Source organism: Trachypithecus francoisi, unplaced genomic scaffold, assembly GCF_009764315.1.
Source record: "Trachypithecus francoisi isolate TF-2019V2 unplaced genomic scaffold, Tfra_2.0 Lachesis_group8, whole genome shotgun sequence".
Lineage (NCBI taxonomy): Eukaryota > Metazoa > Chordata > Mammalia > Primates > Cercopithecidae > Trachypithecus > Trachypithecus francoisi.
The window spans coordinates 112,937,981-112,960,074 of NW_022681473.1; the positions used below are offsets into that span (position 1 = coordinate 112,937,981).

General features: G+C 38.2%; 1 protein-coding gene across 1 annotated transcript in view; it reads left to right on the forward strand.

Annotated features, from left to right (window-relative positions):
• The window catches only part of CCDC15 (coiled-coil domain containing 15), a 93,429-nt gene that overhangs the window by 20,396 nt on the left and 50,939 nt on the right, over positions 1 to 22,094 (forward strand). Inside the window, 8 exon segments of the mRNA XM_033205435.1 lie at positions 886 to 940; positions 943 to 998; positions 3,240 to 3,308; positions 13,167 to 13,313; positions 13,552 to 14,379; positions 17,607 to 17,729; positions 18,709 to 18,816; positions 19,317 to 19,391. Coding sequence (XP_033061326.1) covers positions 886 to 940; positions 943 to 998; positions 3,240 to 3,308; positions 13,167 to 13,313; positions 13,552 to 14,379; positions 17,607 to 17,729; positions 18,709 to 18,816; positions 19,317 to 19,391 — 1,461 coding nt within the window.

Below are 22,094 nucleotides of genomic sequence, written 5' to 3' on the forward strand. Positions count from 1 at the left end.
GTGATCCGCCCGCCTCGGCCTCCCAAAGTGCTAGGATTACAGGTGTGAGCTACTGTGCCCGGCCTACAGTGCTTATCTTAAAAATGATATATATTTTGTTTCTTTGTTTCCCTAATGAGATATTCTTTGCAAATTTGTGAGATATAAAATAGGCTGTGCCTCTCTGAAAAATAAATAAAAATAGCTGCATACTGAAATTACTAGAGATAAGGAATGAACACGAAATTAACATTTAATATTAGTAGTCATTTATTAGGTGTTAAAGTAGTTGAAACAAATTGGTTCTTTTGAGATGTTTGAATTTATGTTCTAAGTTAGTTTAGGAAGGCTTCTTGGAGGAAGAGGAAGGGAGATTCAAGAAAAGACTTTAAATAGCTATATATAGTCTTCAAATGTTGAGGGTGGAGAAGGGAGTCATGTAAATTGGGGATAAAAGGACTTTAAGGAAACTAGGAATAGAGTCTCCTAGCAAGCAGTGATGAAAGCAATTAAGCATATATGGAGCACTTGAAGAAATAACTCTTTATTGAAAAAGGTGGATAGAAGGTAAGGAATGTGTCTGGTCAGTGATCTCCAAGTGTATTAATTCAGACTTCAGGTTCTCATATTTTTGTGTACATGCTTTATATAAAGTATACATAATTTCTTAAAGAACTGTTTGAGTAACCACCCTTAAACCAAGTTACGAAGTACAATCTCTAGAATAATGACAATAATATTGTACCACACTATCAGCAGATCAAAGTCTCCTTTGCAAGTAATCTTTTAGTCTTAGATCTGGCATTTTTTTAATAATAGGGACCTGTTTTCCTGTTGGCACACTTGGCGCATTTGGTATTAAAACTTACCCTGCTTTTGTTTGCTTTTTCCCCCTTTCCCTGGCAGCTTAGTCAAACTGTGAAACAGGCACGTCACCGGCTAGCATCCTTTAAAACTGTGAGTAAAAAAAGGGATCAGTGTTTCCAGATGATGGAAGGAAAAGCTTTCCCACCCGAGAGGTAAATTAATTTCTAATACATGATTTAAAAAAAATACAGATAAAGATTTACTTATATCTCAGCATAATTTGGAACTGTAAAATAATTGGAAATAGCCTTAAATACCCAATAGTAGGGGATGCTTGAGTAAATTGTGACATATCCATATGCAGTCTTTCTAAAAATATAATTTTCAAAGAATATCTGAAGATAAGGGAAAGTGTCTGTGATATAAAGTTAAGAAAAAAGTTGGATTTGAAATTAAGAATTATATGATCCTAATGAAAATATATGTATATATATTCAACAAATATTTATGGAATGTCTGTGATTGCCAGCATTGTTCTAGAAACAGGACTTATAGTGGTGAAAAGACAGACAAAGATCCCTCAAGGAGCTTCTGTGCTGGTAGGGAAACATATAATCAACAAGCAAATAAATATAGAATGTAATTTCAAGTGATAAGTGCTATGAAGAGAAATGCAGCAAAATAAAAAGATGAAAAGAGTTCCATGTGCATAGACAAAAGCCTAGGTAGAAATGGCACAAGAGGTTAATACTGATTATTTCTGGGTAGTAGTATTACAGGTTATTTTCTTCTGTTTTTTATTTTAAAAAATTGTCATAAAGTATGTTACTTTCTAATCAGGAAAAAAATTGATACTATTAATTTTTAAAAAGAAAAATTCTTTTGATTCAAAACTTAAGTGAGAGTGTAGAGCTAGGCTTAGGAGGATATTTAAGTCTACACTTATAAAATGACATTGTTTTGGTGCCTACCTCAGAATTCACAAATTTGGATCCTAAATTTATGTGTTTTCCTGTGTGTACTTAGTTTTGGCATTAATTTCAATGTTTGATAGGCAGCATATGGTAAAATAGACCATTAATTTATTTTTTAATTTTTTTTTGCCATCATCAACTGCCTCATTTAGTTCTTTCCCAGTTTTACTTCCTAATTAGTATACTCTTATATTTTCCTGGAATATACATATAATATATAAATATGTGTGACATATATGTTTTATATATATATAATTTTTGTATTTTTTTCTGTATCTTGACACAACCATCAAAAATGTTTGTCTCATATGTGTTGGCAATTGGTTGAATACTAAACTGTTATGTTTTTCTCTTTAGTTATAACTAAGAAATTTATAGTTAAGTTTAAAAAACAAGTGGGCATGGATATGTGTCCACATATGGCAACACATCCCACATGCGTTCAGTATGGTTGTCTTTTTCTGGCATTGCCTCATGGCTCCCCAGATAGAGTTTCTTTTGTACCTAAATTATTTTCAGATGTTGGTTTCATGACAGTTTTCATACCTATTGTGGTTTTGTAGTACAATAGTTTGGGCCATTAGACTGACTCCAGGGTACTGTAAGATGACACTTTCTACTAAATCAAAAAAAAAAAACAAACAGTTATCAGATCTTAGAGATGGATTTTTATATTGTTTGGAAACATGCTCAGACCTTTCAACTGGTGTTTTTCCAGAAGGTGTACTATATTCACAGTTCTGACTGAAATAATTATCCAGTAGACAGGAGGATTAAGTCTGAGATAACATCTTTGTATAAACCAGTTTTATACGTCAGAGGTGCCATTTAAGTATAATTCATTATTGTTATGGTGATAATGATGAGTTCAGGCTACCTACTTGCTTCCAAGGAATGCATATATGTTTTTCAGGTAAAAATATGAAAAACAAATCTACTCAATACAATTGGGAATGATCTAAGAAATTGGGGAAATTTTTCTTATTACTTGTGTCAAATCTTTCCCTCAAATCTCAACAATTTTCTACCCTCTTAGTTGTGTGAAGTGGGAATTTGCAAGTCAGAAAGAACAATCTATGATTGGGTTGAACCCTGGTTTTATTTCCTTGTTAGTTTTAGTGACATTAGAATCTATCTGGTTGTTATTGATCCGGATTTGGAGATACAAGTAGAACACATACTTGCTTGTACTCTGTCAGGTCACCAAGACTAAAATCGTGAGTCTTCTGAAATTGTTACTGGCTAGAATAGGTGCCAGTTGTCATTTATAAAGTTATTATATTCTCCTGTTTCATTCCATATGTTTTTATATGTGACTGCTTTGTTTGTACAGATGAAGTAGAACTCATGTTTTTTCCCTTTGTTGACTACCAAAACCTACTAAGATAATTTTAGATCTTTCACAGAAACTCAACTTAGTCTCATGAATATGTTCCTTCCTCTAGACCTATTTATATTTGTAGTAATTTTTTTTTCCAGAAAGTGCTTTCTAGGAAACCAGCATCCACTGGGATAAATACAGGAATAAGAGGAGAGTTGCCCATTAAGGTCCATCAAGGTCTTTTAGCTGCTGTACCTTACCAGAATTATATGGAAAATCAGGGAAATATAAAAAGTAGAGGGGAAAGATACTGGCTTATTAGAACTATCCACAGCTAACTAAGGATAGGATAAAGGGTTAAGATATCCAGTATTTTTTTAATGGACTTTATTGAGATATAATTCATATATTATACAATTCACCCATTTAAAGCAATTGATTTTTAGTACACACAGTTTGCACAGGGTTGTGCAGCTGTTACCACAATCTAATTTAGAGCATTTTATTTTTAATTTTTAAATTAATTTTTAAAAATAACTTTTAGGTTGAAAGGTACATGTGTAGATTTGTTATATGGGTACATTGCATGTTGCAGCGGTTTGGTGTACTGATTACTTTGTCACGTGACATTACCTAATAGGTGGTTTTCCCATCCTCACCTTCCTTTCACCCTCCACCCTCAAGTACGCCCTGGTGTCTGTTGTTTCCTTCTTTGTGTTCGTATGTACTGAATGTTTAGCTCCCACTTATAAGTTAGAACATGTGGTATTTTGGTGTTCTGTACATGAATTAGTTTGCTTAGGATAATGGCCTCTAGTTTCGTTCATGTTGCTGCAAAAGACATGATCTCATTCATTTTTATGGCTGCATAGTATTCCATGGTGTATATGTACCACATTTTCTTTAGTATACTGTTGATAGGCGTTTAGGTTAATTCTGTGTCTTTGCTATTGTTAATAGTGCTGCAGTGAACATACGTGTACATGTATCTTTAAGGCAGAGCGATTTATATTCCTCTGGATATATACCAGATAATGGGATTGTTGGGTTGAATGCTAATTCTGTTTTAAGTTCTTTGAAAAATCATCAAACTGCTTTCCACAATGGCTGAACTAATTTACATTCCCCTTAGTGGTGTATAAGCTTTCCTTTTTATCCACAACCTTGCCAGCATCTGTAATCTTTTGGCTTTTTCTGACCGATGTGAGATGTTATCTTGTGATTTTGATTTGCATTTCTCTAATGATTAGTGGTGATGAGCATTTTTTCACATGCATTGGCCATGTGTATGTCTTCTTTTGAAGTGTCTGTTCATATCCTTTGCCCTCTTGTATGGAGTTGTTTTTTGCTTGTAAATTTGTTTAATTCCTTGTAGATTCTGGATATCAGACTTTTCTTTGATGCATATTTTCTCCCATTCTGTAGGTTGTCTGTTTACTCTGTTGATGGTTGCTTTTGCTGTGCAGAAGCTTTAGTTTAATTAGATCCCCTGTGTCATTTTTGTTTTTATTGCAGTTGCTTTTGACATCTTCATCATGAAATCTTTGCCTGTTTCTCTGTCCAGATTGATATTTCCTATGTTATCTTCTAGTGTTTTTTACGCTTTTAGGTTTTACGTTTAAGTCTTTAATTCATCCTGAGTCGATTTTTATATATGGTGTAAGGAATGAGTCCAGTTTCAATCTTCTACATATAGCTAGCCAAATATATCCCAGCACCACTGAATTGGGAGTCCTTTCCCCATTGCTTGTTTTTGTCAGTTTTGTTGATGATCAGATTGTTGTAGGTGTGCAGCATTATTTCTGGGCTCTCTATCTGTTCCATTGGTCCATGTATCTGTTTTTGTACTGATACCATGTTGTTTTGGTTACTGTAGCCTTGTAGTGTAGTTTGAAGTAGGATAATGTGATTCCTCCAGGCTTGTTCTTTTTCTTAGAATTGCCTTGGCGATTCAGGCTCTTTTTTGTTTTCATATGAATTTTTAGATAGTTTTTTTCTAATTCTGTGAAGAATGTCATTGGTAGTTTGATAGGAATAGCATTGAATCTGTATGCTGCTGTGGGCAGTATGGCCATTTTAACGATATTGATTCTTTTTATCCATGAGCATGGAATGTTTTTCCATTTGTTTGTGTCATCTCTGATTTCTTTTAGCATTGTTTTTAAATTGTTATTGTAGAAGTCTTTCACCTCCTTAGTTAGCTGTATTCCTAGGTATTTTATTCTTTTGTGGCTATTGTGAATGGGATTGCATACTTGAATTGGCTCTTAGCTTGGATATTGTTGGTGTATAGGAATGCTACTGATTTTGTATCCTGAAACTGCTGAAGTTGTTTATCAGATCAAGGAGCTTTGGGGAGAGACTATGGGGATTTCTAGGTATAGAATCATATCTTCTGCAAACAGGGATAGTTTGACTTCCTGTCTTCCTACTTGAATGTCATTTTTTTTTTTTTTCTCTTGCCTGATTGCTCTGGCTAGGACTTCTAGTACTATGTTGAATAGGAATGGTGACAGAGGACATCTTTGTCTTGTTCTGGTTTTCAAGGGGAATGCTTCCAGTTTTGCCTATTCAGTATGATGTTGGCTCTGGGTTTTTGTTACAGATGGCTATTATTATTTTGAAGTATATTCCTTCAGTGCCTTATTTGTTGAGGGTTTTTACCATGAAAGGATGTTGAATTTTATTGAAAGCCTTTTCTGCATCTGTTGAGATCATCCTGTGGTTTTTGTTTTTAGTTCTGTTTATGTGGTGAATCACAATTAATGATTTGTGTATGTTGAACCAACCTTGCATCCCAGGGATAGCTTTATTATGGTGGATTAGCTTTTTGATGCACTGCTGGATTTGGTTTGCTAGTGTTTTGTTGAGGATTTTTGCATCTATGTTTATCAAGAATATTGGGCTGAAGATTTTGTTGTTGTTGTTGTTGTTGTTGTTGTTGTGTCTCTGCCAGGTTTTGGCATCAGGATGATGCTGGCCTTGTAGAATAAGTTACGGAGGAGTTCCTCCTCCTCAGTCTTTTGGAATAGTTTCAGTAGAAATGGTACTAGTTCTTCTTTATAACATCTGGTAGAATTCAGCTATGAATGTGTCCGGTCCTAGCCTTTTTCTGGTTGGTAGGTTTTTATTACTAATTCCTTTTAAAAACTTGTCATTGGTCTAGTCGGGGAGTCAGTGTTTTCCTGATTCAATCTTGGGAGGTTGTATGTTTCCAGATATTTATCCATTTCTTCCAGATTTTCTAGCTTGTGTGTATAGAGGTGTTCATCATAGTCTCTGAGGGGTTTTTTTGTATTTCTGTGGGGCCAGTGGTAATGTCCCTGGTGTCATTTCTGATTGTGTTTATTTGGGTATTCTCTCTCTTTTTCATTAGTATAGCTAGTGCTCTATCTTATTACTTCTTTCAAAGGAACAGTTCCTGGATTAATTGATTTCTTGTGTGTTTTTTGTTTCTCAGTTTTTATCAGTTCAGCTCTGATTTTGGTTATTTCATGTCTTCTACTAGCTTTGGAGTTGGTTTGCTCTTGTTTCTCTAGTTCTAGTTTGATGTTAGGTTGTTAATTTGAGACTTTTTGATATGGGTGTTTAAAACTATAAACTTCCCTCTTAACACTGCTTTGGCTGTGTCCCACAGATTCTGGTATGTTGTATCTTTTTCCTCATTAGTTTCAAAGAATTTCTTGATTTCTGCCTTAATTTCATTATTTACCTGGAAGCCATTCAGGAGCAGGTTGTTTAATTTCCATGTAACTGTATGGTTTTGAGTGATTTTCTTAGCATTGATTCCTATTTTTATTGCATTGTGATCTGAAAGTATGGTTGGGTTTGATTTTTGTGTTTTTGTTTTTTTTTTTTTGAATATGCCAAGGATTGTTTTATGGCTGATTGTGTAGTTGATTTTAGAGTATGTGCCATGTGCAGATGAGAAGAATGTATATTCTGTTACTTTGGGGTGGAGAGTTTTGTAGATATCTATAAGGTCCATTTGGTCAAGTGTTGTGCTCAGGTCCTGAATATCTTTGTTAGATTTCTGCCTCAACGATCTCTTTTTCTTTTGGAGATGGAGTCTTGCTTTGTCACCCAGGTTGGAGTGTAGTGGCGTGATCTTGGCTCACTGAAACCTCTACCTCCTGAGTTCAAGCGATTCTCCTGCCTCAGCCTCCTAAGTAGTTGGGACTACAGGCACCCACTACCATGCCTGGCTAATTTTTGTATTTTTAGTAGAGATGGGGTTTTACCATATTGGCCAGGCTGGCCTTGAACTCAGTGATCTCTTTAATACTGTCAGGGGGATGTTGAAATCTCCCACTGTTATTGTGTGGTTATCTCAGTCTCTCTCTCTCTTTTTTTTTTTTTTTTTTGAGACAGGGTCTCACTCTGTCGTCCAGGCAGGAGTGCAGTGGCATGATCTCAGCTTACTGTAGTCTCTGCCTCCTGGGTTCAAGTGATACTCCCACGTCAGCCACATGAGTAGCTGGGACTACAGGTGCACACCATCATGCCTGGCTAATTTTTGTATTCTTTGGTAGAGATGGGGTTTCTCCATGTTGGCCAGTCTGGTTTTGAACTCCTCCTCTCAAATGATCTGCCCACCTTGGCTTCCCAGAGTGCTGGGATTATAGGCGTGAGCTATCGCACCTGGCCTGAGTCTCTTCATAGGTTTCTAAGAACTTGCTTTATGAATCTGGTTGCACTTGTGTTGGGTGCATATGTATCTAGGATAGTTAAGTCTTCTTGTTCAATTGAGCTTTTTACTGTTATGTAATACCCTTCTTTGTCTTTTTTTAAATTGTTATTTGTTCAAAGTCTGTTTTGTCTGAAATTAGAATAGCAACCCCTGCTTTTTGATGGTTTCCATTTGCTTGGTAGATTTTTCTCCATCCCTTTACTTTGAGCCTATCTGTGTCGTTTCATGTGAGATGAGTCTCTTGAAGACAGCATACCATTGGGGTTTGCTTCTTTACCCAACTTGCCACTCTGTGCCTTTTTTTTTTTTTTTTTTTTTTTTTTTTTGTTGAGACGGAGTCTTGCTCTGTCGCCCAGGCTGGAGTGCAGTGGCCGGATCTCAGCTCACTGCAAGCTCCGCCTCCCGGGTTTACGCCATTCTCCTGCCTCAGCCTCCCGAGTAGCTGGGACTACAGGCGCCCGCCACCTCGCCCGGCTAGTTTTTTGTATTTTTAGTAGAGACGGGGTTTCACTGTGTTCGCCAGGATGGTCTCGATCTCCTGACCTCGTGATCCGCCCGTCTCGGCCTCCCAAAGTGCTGGGATTACAGGCTTGAGCCACCGCGCCCGGCCCACTCTGTGCCTTTTAATGGGGCATTTAGTCCATTTATATTCAAAGTTAGTATTTGGTGTGTGCAGATTTGATCCTGTCATCATGTTGTTAGCTGGTTATACAGACTTGTTTATGTGGTTGCTTTTTAGTATCACCGGTCTATGTACTTAAGTGTGTTTTTGTAGTGGCCAGTAATAGTCTTTCCTTTCCATATTTAGCACTTTCTGCAGCACCTCTTGTAAGGCAGGTCTGATGGTAATGAATTCCCTTAGCATTTGGTTGTCTGAAAAAGATCTTATTTCTTCTTCACTTATGAAGCTTCGTTTGGCTGGATGTGAAATTCTTAGTTGTAAATTCTCTTCTTTAAGAATACTGAATATAGGCCCCCAATCTCTTCTGGCTTTTAGGGTTTCTGCCAACAGATTTGCTATTAACCTGATGGGATTCTCTTTATGGATGACCTGCCTCTTCTCCCTGGCTGCCTTTAACATTTTTTCTTTTATTTCGACCTCGGAGAATCTCATAACTGTGTGTTTGGGGGATGGTCTTCTTCTTGTGTAGTATTTCGCAGGGTTTCTCTGCATTTCCTGAATTTGAACGTTGGCCTCTCTAGCCAGGTTGGACAAATTTCATGGATAATATGAAAATATGAATACATTTTGCAAGTTGCTTGGTTTCTTTCCCTCTCAGGGATGCCAGTGAGTCATAGATTTTGTCTTTTTATATGCTTCCATATTTCTTGGAGGCTTTGTTTATTCTTCTTTATTCTTTTTTCTTTATTTTTGTCTCACTGAGTTATTTTGGAGAGCCAGTCTTTGAGCTCTGAGGTTCTTTCCTCAGCTTGGTAATTCTGTAATTAATACTTACTACTGCATTATGAAATTCTCGTAGTGTGGTTTTTCAGCTCTGTCAGATCAGTTTGCTTCTTATAATGGCCGTTTTGTCTATCAGCTTCTGTATCGTTTTATTGTAATACTTAGAGTCCTTGGACTGGGTTTTGACTTTCTCCTGAATGTTTGTTCCTATCTGTGTTCTGAATTCTGTTCCTGTTATTTCAACCATTTCAGACTAGTTAAGAATTATTGTTGGGGAACTAGTGTAGTCATTTGGAGGTAAGAAGACATTCTGGCTTTTTGAGTTCTTGCACTGGTTCTTACGTTTGTGGACTGTGTTGTTCCTTCAGTCTCTGAAGTTGCTGTCCTTTGGATTTTTAAAAAAATCCTCTTTGATGTCCTTGGGGGTTTGATTCTGGTATAAGGTGCAGTCAGTTGACTGGCTTCATTTCTGGAAGATTTTAGGGGCCAGGACTCAGCTCATGACTCTTGGACTGTGTGCTTTAACTCTAGGGGACAGGTATTGGCCCTGGCTTTGTTCTCTGGCCCCTTAAGGTTAGGAACCTGCCACAATGGAGGAGCTAAGGTGTTCCCAGGCTGCTGGTCACAACACACTGATGGATGGTGCCAGCCAAAATACATTTTTGGGTGGTGGCAGTGGGATTCATGCTTGTTTTTATGTGCCAGCAGCAGTGGCAGCATGGCAGGGTGCATGCCATGGTGGGATGCTGGCAGGTGCAGGGGTGCTGGCCTCTTTGTAGGCATTTGCAGTCGTGGTGGTTGCAGTGCTGCACCAGAGGATGGAGCAGTGGGGGGTGGGGCCGACCGGCGTCATTGTGCATGTTCACTGCGGTGGCAGTGTCAGCATGTCATGGGCTGCTCGCAGGCATGGGGTTGGTGCCCTCCATGTAGGCATTCATATGCAGCAGTGACTGTGCAGGGCAGGGGGTGGGGCTACTCATCTCCTTGCATGCCTTCGCATTGGCAGTAGCGACACACCGTTGCAGGCAGCGTGCACTCACATTGACAGCAGTGGCATGGTGGGGTGCATGCACACTGGTGGGGAAGGGGAGGCGAGGTCTGCCTGCACACACATATGAGCAAAATGATGTAGGAGTTGCTGTGGGTGAGTGCATGCTGGAAAAGTGGCATGAGGGAGGGCGCAGTGGGGGAAGGGCATAGGTAGGCTCATGCGGGTTGGTGTGGTCTGCTGTGATGGTCAGGCACGGTCTGCCAGCACAGGAGCTATTATGTGGGCCTTAGGGAGGCACCCTGGTGGGCATCTAAGGTTGCACTGCAAGCAAGTGCAACCAGGCTGGTGCCCTGGGAGAGGCTGGTAGATGGGTGCACTCATGTAAAACTGGCCCTGTCTCACGGACAAGATTGCCCTGCACTGTTCACGTCCGACAGTTCCTCTATGGCTAATGTCTCCTAGGGGAATAAAGTGGGCCTTGGGGGATGGGCAGCCTGACCATGCCCCACTACAGATACTCCTGTGCCAAATCCTCTAGGCTTTGTACTGGCTGGAATTCTATCCCACCACCTCTCTAAGCAGCAATCCCTGATAGTACAAGTGTCAGTGGGGGTTGTGGGGTCTCCTGCTGCCAGGATTCCAGAGGTCTGTGGCGTAAGCAGGTCACTCCTCACTTGTTCAGTTCATCCCTTCCTCAGGAGCCATTAGGGGCCAGGGACGAGTCCTGGCGCACGGTAGCCCCATTCAAGGTTCCCAGCTTCCTCCCCTTTTGGCCCAGTATCTGTGTCTTCCCTCTGTCCACTCTTAATGCCTTCCCTCCAAAGATCTGCTAGGAGTGTACCATCTTCCTAACGTTCCAGTGTCTCGGTAGCAGATGTTCCTCCTGGCTGCTTCTAGCCAGCTATCTTGCCTTTGGGATTTACTCTAGAACATTTTCTTCTCTCCTAAGAGAAACCCTGTACCTCATTCTCTCCTTGCCCTTAACCTCAGTCCTAGGCAACTACTGATCCACTTTTTGTCTGTATAGGTTTACCTATTCTGAACGTTTCATATGAAAGGTATTATATGATATATTGTCTTTTGTGACTGTTTTTTTCTCTTTGCATAATGTTTTAAAGTTCATCCACATTGTAGTGGATGTATCAGTACTTCATTCTTTTTATTGCTGAATAATTTATTGTATAGATGTACCACATTTGGTTTATCTGTTTATCAGTTGGTAGACTTTGGGGTTCTTTTCACTTCTTGGTGTTTGTGAATTATGAATGATTGTGTATGAGCAGTTGTGTACACATTTTTGTGTGGACATTCATTTCTTTTAGGACATTCATTTCTAGGAGTGAAATTGCTGGATCATGTAGTAATTCCATGTTTAACATTTCAAAGAACCGCTAAACAGTTTTCCACCAGCAATATGTGAGGGTTCTGATTTCTCTGTATCCTCTCCAGCACTTATTATTGTCCTTCTCTTCTGTTATATCTATCCTAGTAGGTGTGAGTTGGTATCTCACTGTACTTTTGATTTGTAGTATATTTTCCTGATGACTCATGATCTTCAGTATCTCTTCATGTGTTTGTTGCCCAGTTGTATAACTCTCGTGGATAAAACGTCTATGCATGTGCTTTGCCCATTTTAAAAATTGGGTTGTCTTTTTATTATCAAATTGTTAAGTGTTTATATATAAATTTATACATAAAATATATATAAAATATATATATTCTGGATACAAGTTCCTTATCAGATAGTTGTTTTGCAAGTATTTTCTCCCATTCTATAGACTGTTATCTTACTTGATTAATAGTATTGTTTATGGCACAACATTTTAAAATTAATCACTTCTTTTTTTCTTACGTTTCTTGTGCTTTTGATGGCCGGGCGCGGTGGCTCAAGCCTGTAATCCCAGCACTTTGGGAGGCCGAGACGGGCGGATCACGAGGTCAGGAGATCGAGACCATCCTGGCTAACACGGTGAAACCCCGTCTCTACTAAAAAAAAAAATACAAAAAATTAGCCGGGCGAGATGGCGGGCGCCTGTAGTCCCAGCTACTCGGGAGGCTGAGGCGAGAGAATGGCGTAAACCCAGGAGGCGGAGCTTGCAGTGAGCTGAGATCCGGCCACTGCACTCCAGCCTGGGCGACAGAGCGAGACTCCGTCTCAAAAAAAAAAAAAAAAAAGAATTATCTAATAATAATTGTTTATCTTAAGATCATGAAGATTTACTCCTATGTGTTCTTATAAGAATTTTATAATTTTTAGCTCTTGATTTTAGGTCTGTGATCCATTTTGAGTTAATTTTTATGTATGCTGTAAATAAGTGGTTCATCTTCATTATTTTGAATATAGGTATCTAGTTGTCTCAGCATCACGTGTTGAAAAGACTATTCTTTCCTCTGAATTTTCTTGGTACTCTTGTCAAAAATCAATTGACTATAAATTTGAGGGTTTATTTCTGAACTTTCAATTCTGTTCCATTGTTCTGTATGTGTCAGTATTACAATGTCTTGATTCCTATAACTTTTGTGGTAACTTTTGAAATTGGGAGGAATGAGACCCTTATCTTTGTTCTTCTTTTTCAAGAAGGTGTTTTGCTACTCTGCGTCCCTTGCATTTCCATGTGAATTTTATGATTAACTTATTAATTTCTGCCAAGGAAAAGCCAAGTGACATTTTGATAGGGAGTGTTGTAAATTTGAGAAATATTACCATCTTACCAATCTTTACTCTTGATCCATAAACATGTTATGTATTTCCATTTATTTTGATCAACTGTCATTTCTTTCAATTATCTTTTTAGTTTTCATTATACAATCCTACATTGTAAACATTTTATAACATTTGAACATTTGACTATGCTGACCTACTAAAATTATAGTAGCAGTGACCTGAAGCCTAGAATTTTATTGCAATCACATTGTTTATGTCTGTAATAGCTACATTGTGTGTGTGCGTGTGTGTGTGTGTGTGTGTGTGTGCACGTTTTCATTGTTTTTTTCTTTAGGAACTTGACTATGAGGAACCTGACTATGAGGAATCTTCATCTCTTGTAACTGATGAGAAAGTGAAAGAAGATTTGTTTGGGAGAGACCAGCAAGACCAGCAGGATATCCTTTCTGAAGATAAGAACAAACCTTTCGGCAGAGTTCAGGTAAAGCAACAAGAAATTAAATTAACTGTGATTTGGACTAGGTATTGCGAGTAATGTTGTACTGATTTAGGATTGTAGATTTAGCTTTTGTTAAGTTGGACAAAGATAATTTCACATTTTATTCTAGTAATTTGCTTCATTGCCATATCATTTTGAGATTATTTTAGGAATCTTTTGGAAAACCTAGAGTATTGCTACTAACTCACATTCTGTATTTGGTGTTTATGTTCACTTTTAGAAAGTAAAATTCAAAAATCCATTATTTGTTCTGATGGAAGAGGAAGAACAAAAGCAGATACATTTTGAGGGCCTTCAGGATATTCTTCCAGAAGCTCAGGATTATTTTCCAGAAGCCCAAGGTGATTTGCTGGAAACCCAGGGTGATTTGACAGGAATCCAGAGTGTTGAGCCAGATACCCAGGCTGTTGAGCTGAAGGTTCAGATTACTGAGCCAGAAGGCCAGGCCACTGAGCCAGAAGGCCAGCCTATTAAGACAGAAACTCAGGGTATTATGCTGAAAGCCCAGAGTATTGAGCTAGAAGAAAGGAGTATTGTATTGGAAACTCAGGATTTTCTACCCCCAAATCAGGCTTTTCTAACTAAAAACCAGGATGTTTTATTCAAAGACCACTGTGTTCTCCCTAAAGACCAGAATATTCTACTCAAATATCAGGACCAGGATTTCCTACCCAGACACCAACATGTTCTCCCCAAAGACCAAGATATTCTACCTAAATATCAAGACCAGGATTTTCTACCTAAAGACCAGGATTTTTTATGTAGAGACCGGCATGTTCTCCCTAAAGACTGGAATATTCTACCCAAACGTCAGGACCAGGATTTTCTACCCAGAGACCAAGGTGTTCTTCCCAAAGACCAAAATATTCTACCCATACGTCAGGACCAGGATTTTCTACCCAGAGACCGAGGTTATCTTCCCAAAGACCAAAATATTCTACTCATATGTCAGGACCGAGATTTTCTCCCCAGAGACCTGCATGTTCTCTCCAACGACCAGAATATTCTATCCAAATGTCAGGACCAAGATTTTCTACCAAAATATCAGGTAAAATAGAGTGGAAAGGAGACACAAGAAGAAGAAATAAGTTACTTAGGGTTTTGAGGAGGGATTTATAAGGACTACAAGTATAACTTGGAGATATTGTGGGTTCAGTTCCAGGCCATTGCAATAAAGCAAATATTGGAATAAAGTAAGTCACACAAATTTCTTGGCTTCCCATTACGTATAGAAGTTATGTTTATATTATACTGTAGTCTATTAGTGTGCAATAGCATAATGCAAAAAAAAAGTACATACCTTAATTTAAAAATACTTTATTGCTAAAAAAAAGCTTACGATTATCTGAGTCTTCGGCAAGCCATAATCTTTTTGCTGGTGAAGGATCTTGGCTCAATGTTGATATCTGCTGACTAATCAGGGTGGTGTTTACTGATGTTTGGGGTGACTGTGGAAGTTACTTAAGACAATAATGAAGTTTGCCACATCATTTGACTCTTCCTTTCACGAAATATTTCTCTGTGGCATGTGATAATGTTTGATAGCATTTGATCCACAGCACAACTTCTTTCAGAATTGGAATCAATTCCCTCAAACACTGCCACTACTTTATCAACTGAGTCTGTGTAACATTCTAAACCTTTGTTGTCATTTTAACAATGTTCACAGTAGATTCCATCTTAAGAAAACACTTTCTTTGCTCATCATAAGAGGTAACTCCTCATCCATTTAAGTTTGAACATGAGATTGCAGCAATTCATTCACATCTTCAGGCTCCACTTCTAATTCTAGTTCTCTTGCTGTTTCTACCACATTACAATTACTTCCTTCACTGAAGTCTTAAATGCCTCAAAGTTCATGAGTTCAAATCAACTTCTTCCAAACTCCTGTTAAAGTTGATATTTTGACCTCCTCCCATGATTCATGAATGTTCTTAATGGCATTAAGAATGGTGAACCCTTTCCAAAGGGTATCAACTTACGTTGTCCATATCTGTCAGAGGAATCGCTGTCTGTGACAGATATGGCCTTAAGAAATGTATTTTATAAAAAACAAGACTTGAAAGTCAAAATTATTTCTTGATCCACAAGCTACAGAATGGATGTTGTGTTAGCAGGCATGAAAAAACAACATTAATCTCCTTGTAGATCTTCATCAGAGCTCTTGGGTGACTAGGTGCATTGTCAATGAGCAGTTTAAAAGGCATCTTTTTTTTTTTTTTTAGAACAGTTGGTTTCAACAGTAAGTGTAAAATATTCTGTAAAACATGCTGTAAACAGACGTGCTGTCATCTTGACTTTGTTATTCCCTTCACAAAGCACAAGAAAAGTAGATTTAGTACCATTCTTAAGGGCCCTAGGACTTTTGGAATGGTAAATGAGCATTGGCTTCAACTTAAAGTCACCAGCTGCATTAGCCACTAACAAGAGAGTCAGCCTGTCCTTTGAAACTTTGAAGCCAGATATTGATTTTTTCTTTCTAGCTATGAAACTCCTAGTCATCTTTTTCCACTATAAGGCTGTTTTGTCTACACTGAAAATCTGTTGTTCAGTGTAGCCACCTTCATCAGTGATCTTAGCTAGATCTTCTGGATAACTTGTGCAGCCTCTCGTCAGCACTTGTTGCTTTACCTTGTGCTTTCATGTTATAGAGACACCTTATTTCCTTAAACCTCATGAACCAACCTCTGCTAACTTCCAGCTTTTCTTCTGTAGTTTTTTCACTTCTCTCAACCTTCATAATATTGAAGAGAGTTAGGGCCTTGCTCTGGATCAGGCTTTGACTTAAGGAGATGTTGTGGCTGGTTTGATCTATCCATACCGCTAAAACATTTTCCATGTCAGCAATAAGGCTTTCTTACTTACCATGTATTCACTGGAGTAGATTTTAATTTCATTCGAGAACTTTTCCTTTGCATTCAAAACAGGGCTATTCGGTACAAGAGGCCTAGCCTTCGGACTGTCTTGGCTTTCAACAGGCCTACTTCACTAAGCTTAATAGTTTCTAGCTGTTGCTTTAAAGTGGGAGACGTGGTTCTTTCTTTCACTTGAACACTTAGAGGCCATTGTAGGGTTATTAATTGGCCTAGTTTCAATATTGTTGTGTCTCAGTGAATAGGGAGGCGTAAGGAGAGGTAGGGGGGTGGCCCGGTGGTAGAACACTGAGAACACACACATTTATCAGTTAGGTTTGCTGTCTTACATGAGTGTGGTTATGGCACCCCAAAACAATTAGGATAGTAACATCAAAGATCACCGATCACAGATCACCATACCAGATATAATAATAATGGAAAAGTCTGAAATATTGTGAGAATTTCCAAAATGTGACACAGAGACATTACGCAAGCACATGCTGTTGGAAAAGTGACGCCAGTGGATTGACTTGACATATGATTGCCACAGACCTTCAGTTTGTAAAAAACACAGTATCTGCAAAGCATAATAAAACCAGGTATGCTGTATATTGTACCTGATTTGGAGAGCCGTACTTGGAAAAAATAGTTTCTTGATTGGTTTCTCAAAACTCTAGTGCTCTTACTAAGTGTTATAGTATTACCAGCAGCATATTACTCCAAATAAACAATTTGCTGTTTCTTTTCTTTTTCGATCTTTAATTTTTTAAATCAACACTCTACCCAGATTTTATGAACAATTTAACTTTTTATTTTTCATCTTCTTCATTAGGAAAAATATTTCTGGCAACAAGGAAGAAGAAAGAGAGCAACAGGAATTAGATTACTTAGGGTTGTGGTTGGACTTCTGTGCAATGGAGTGTAGTTTTTGTTTTATTCCATAAGGTGCTCAGTTATGTTCTGATCTTAGTTAACTCCAGAATTCTCACTAAAACCTAAAGTCTTAACCTGTCATTCTTAACTGAATTGATATGTTGTATTTATTCTTTTTTAGAAAGCAGATCTGAAGCAGCCAACATCCATTTTGATAGATAGGAGAGGGAGAGAGGCGCTTCCTCTGGATGTCCATCAGGATCTTCTATGCATGCATCATCAGGCCTCCATCAGAGGCAAGGTAGAAAAGAAAAATGACAGAGACCAACAGAAACTGAATTGTTTAGGGTATAGTTTGAAGCTTTCAAAGGTTGTTCTCAGCTAAACTTCAGAATTGACAAAAAGTATGGGTTTCTCTTTTATTCCATAATGTCTTATATTATCCTGAAAAAAGCTACCCTTTGGCCTTCAATGAAGCCTAGAGTATTATTGCTATCATGTTAGTCTTACTAGACAATTTATAGTTTATGATTATTTTCTCTTTTAGAAAGTACACTTTAAGGAGCCATACTCTGATATGACAGATGAGAAAGGGAGAGAAGACTTTTCTCTGGCAGATTATCAGTGTTTGCCTCCCAAATCCCAGGACCAGGATGGCATCAGAAACCAGGTAGAGCAGAATGAAAAAGATATAAACAGGAAGAATTTTAGATTGAGGGACTTTGGAGCTAACCTAAGAAAATAGTGGCTTTTTTTGTTTTTTTGTTTTTGTTTTTTGATGGAGTCTTGCTCTGTCGCCCAGGCTGGAGTGCAGTGGCACAATCTTGACTCGTTGCAGCCCCCGCCTCCTGGATTCAAATGATTCTCCTGCCTCAGCCTCCCGAGTAGCTGGGATTACAGGCACATGCCAGCATGCCCGGCTAATTTTTGTATTTTTAGTAGGGACGGGGTTTCAACATGTTGGCCAGGCGGGTCTCTAGCTCCTGACCTCAGGTGATATGTCTGCCTCTTCCTCCCAAAGTGCTGTGATTACAGGCGTGAGCTACTGTCCCTGGCCAGAATATAGTATTTTTTATTCCTTCCCACATTAGTGGGAAGATGATCCTAAGTCCTATTAGAACAGAGTAACTGCTTCAGCAGCATAGAGTGTTAAACCCTAAACAATTCAGTTTCTCCTGGTTTCCTCTTTTTTTTTTTTTTTCTCTTCTACTTTGTACTTCAGTGGTACAAAAGACCCTGGTCTAGGGAACTATATGAGTCAAAATCAGTTCTGTGATTTCTGAGGCTGATGTATCATGTTCATATCTTATTCCAGAATCAGTTGACTATTTTAATTTAATAAGATAATTATTCAGCTCTTACCAAAGCTAACAGTATCACTGCAAGCATAATGCCCCTACATGAACAATGTAGGAACTAGAAGATACTTAGGATTGGTGAGTTCGTCAGACTGTTCTGTCCATGATGGGATTAAGAATTAAGGTCTACATAGTTGAGCTAAAAGTGTAACATCTCCCTCATATCAAAATATATCAGAATATTTTTACCTGGTTTCATTTCTCTGGAGTTTTCACTGATGCTTAGATATTATGATTAGTATTACACAATTTTTTTTCTATTGTTCTTTCCTTTAAAACATGTTTCTCAAGCAACCTGCATCTTTTATGAGAGAAGAGAGAGTGAGAGAAGAATTGCCTCTGGACTGTCATCAATATGTTGTACCTAAAATCCAGGACCAAGACTCCCCTAGAGAACAGGTAGAACTGAATACAGTAGGAGGACTGTGTACCTTCTAAAAGAGGAACAAGGCTAAATTATATAACATTGAGCCCGAAGCCTGTCAAACTAGCTTGTTTGTGGGATACATAGAATTAAGGCCTCCAGAATTAAGCTAAGAGTATAATGTTTTTGGTTATTTCAAAATGTGCCAGAGTAATCTGGAATTTGCTTTAAAATACTCCAGGAGAAACGTTGGAGAAGAGATAGATAAAAAAGCAAAATGTTGCTAATTGTTGAATCTGTGTAACTGTTGAATCTTGAGATTCATTATACTTTTTTTTTTCTACTTTGAGGCATGTTTGGAAATTTTTATGTTGAAAACACACACACACACACAACACACACACACAGCTTTAACTGTGTTCTATTATCCTCATCTAGTGTCATTACTCTGGGATTGTCACTGAAGTCTATAATATTGTCACTAGCCCATCATTTCTGCTTAGACAATCAGTTTTGTATTTTGTTGTTCCTTTAGAACAAGCATATCAAACTACCCTCATCTTTTGAGAAATGGGAGATTGCAAGAGGAAATATTACTGGAGTGCCAACGGTATGTTTCACACAATATTCAAGATCTAGTCTCTCCTAGAGAAGTAGAGCAGAATATATTGAGTAAGTAGCAGAGTGTGAATTGCATTTTTTTTGGCTGAAGATTGACAGGGCAGTGTAACTGCTTCAGGAATTTAGCATTAAGGTCAGTAATAACGGGCAAAGAATAAAACGTTCTTTTGTTCTGTGATGTATCACACCATTCTGACCTACTGAAACTACTTCAGTCGTCTTCACTGAAGCTTTTACTATTGTCATAGGAATGATGATCCTGCTTGGATAATTTATGTTCAGTGTTTATGTTGTCTTTTAGCACAGGAACTGTGAACAGGCCTCATATGATATGACAGATGAGAGATGGAGAAAGGAGTTACTTCCAGAGCGCCATGGATATATTTTACATGAAATCCGAGATCCAGGCTCTGCCAGAGAGCAGGCAGAGCAGGGTATAGTAAAGAGTAAGCAGCAGAAAGCAAATTAGTTAGAGTTTGAGTTGGGCTTATCATAGTTTCATTACCAAAAAAGATCATGATGATCGTGTTGTTTTTAATATTAACAATAGTATTATTAATATTATGAATAACAGTTTACATTGATTGAACACTTACCACAGCCAAAATGGTTTTGGAATTTTATATGAAGTATCTTGATTTTCATAATAACCATAGAAGATAGATACTGTTATTATCATTGGTTTATAGATGACATTTAAGATTGCTTTGCAGGTAGAGTTAAGATCCAGAACGGTGACAAGAAGTAGAATGTCTACTTTTATGCCACAATATATCAGACTATTCTGACTTACTTAGATTACTTCAGGGCTATCACTGACGCCTACAGTATTATCACTACTGTGATACCGCTGCTCACACAATTTGGTAAGTGTTTTTGTATCTTTTAGAGCTTATACTTTAGGCAGCAGCCATCTGTTTGGTCAGCTGAAAGATGGCCAGAGGATTTGCTTCTGGGTGGCCATTAGCACCTTTCACCCACGCACCAGGAGAGACTTCTGGCAGACGACAGGTAGAGCACACCATAGAGTATGAGCAGTAGAATTTAGACAAGATTGTAGGTACCTAGTAAACTGGGAGTGGTCAGGCTGATCAAGAAGCACGTTCCTGTTTTATTTCATACAGTGCAAAATGTGTCCCAAGATTATTATCCTAATCCTAAGATTATTTTAGGTCTCTCATTGAAACCTAGGGTATTTTGGGGAGCATTTATTGCCCATTTGAAAAACTATAATTTTATATGTATTTTTATAAAAGGCATATTTCTGATGGCCATTGTCTTTTACAGTGTGAGAGGGGAAGAAATGGGCAGTTCTGAGGGCAGGGATTTATGAGGATCTTCCACCCCATGGCCAGGGCTAGATTGCCGTCAGTAAGCTGATAGAGCATAAGGCAGGAGCACCAAGAAATAAACTAATCAGGTTTGGGCTGGAGCTTGTTAGGTTCCTCTTGCCTAAGGTTTGGGGGCATCGAGTTAAAATCTGTAGTTTTTCAAGAAAATATTACAATGTCCTGGCCTACTAAGATTTTTCTGTGGCTTAACTGAAGTTTGGTTTTTATCACTGGAATTTTACCCCTTTCTGCATAATTTTTATTTTCCGATTTTATGTTTTTAAAAACAAAGGCTTACGGCAACCAGCAGTGTTAGGCTGTATGAAAGAGACTGGAGAGAAGTTTTCTTTTGGCCTCTTTAAGAGAGCAGAATTCTAAGGAGGCAAAGAAGCAGAAAATAGAGTTTGGGCTGAGGTTTTCAGGACTGAACTGCAACTCTTGGTGATTTTTAGTTTGGGTCTATAAGGTTGGCCTAAGGGTATGCTGCTGTGTTTTAGTCTACATTGTCATTTATACATCCTGAGCCCTGCCAGGCTCTTTCCTACCTCCAGTCTTTTGCATATGTTTTTTCCTCTTGTCTGGGTAGTCTTCCCTTTTTCCTTTATAAAGTCGGTCCCTTCTTATCCTTCAGGTTTCAGCTTAAATATCACCTCCTTGGAAAAGACTGTCCTTACCACCTTATCAAAAATAGATCTCCTCTTTTCTGTTTTTCTCTATCCTTGCATTCTGTTTTTCTTTATCCTTGCATTCTGTTTGTTTCCTTTTCAGTACAAAACAATTTGTAGTTAATTATTAGTTTACTTGTTTTCTGATTGTCTAGAGATTTCCCACTAGCCCATAAGCTTTGTGAGAGAGGTACCATACCTGTTTTATTTACCATTATATGAACAGCACTTGGCACAGTGGCTGGTACCTAGTAGTCACTCGGTAGATATGTTTTGAATGGATTAGCCAATCAATCAAACATCTATTGAGCACCTTTTAGGTTTTAGCCATTGTTTAAATACTAAATATCAAAGATACAGTTGTGAGCAAGACAAAACACTCAAATTTCAAACAATCTAAAGAAGAGAGACTGATACATAAACGTAATTATGAAGCAGCATAATTAGCAATAGAGGACATATAGGGCATTCACAAAGCACACAAGATGGGTACTGACTCCAGACTATTCAGTTCAGGTTACAGCTTTGGTGGTCTGAATCTCTTGTCCTTCTGCTATTACTGTCCCTGGAAATTTTCAACCCTGGAATAACCTTTTCTCCTTTTCTTTTTTTGAGACAGAGTCTCACTTTGTCACCTAGGCTGGAGTGCAGTTGTGCAATCTCAGCTCACTGCAGCCTCCGCCTCCCGGGTTCAAG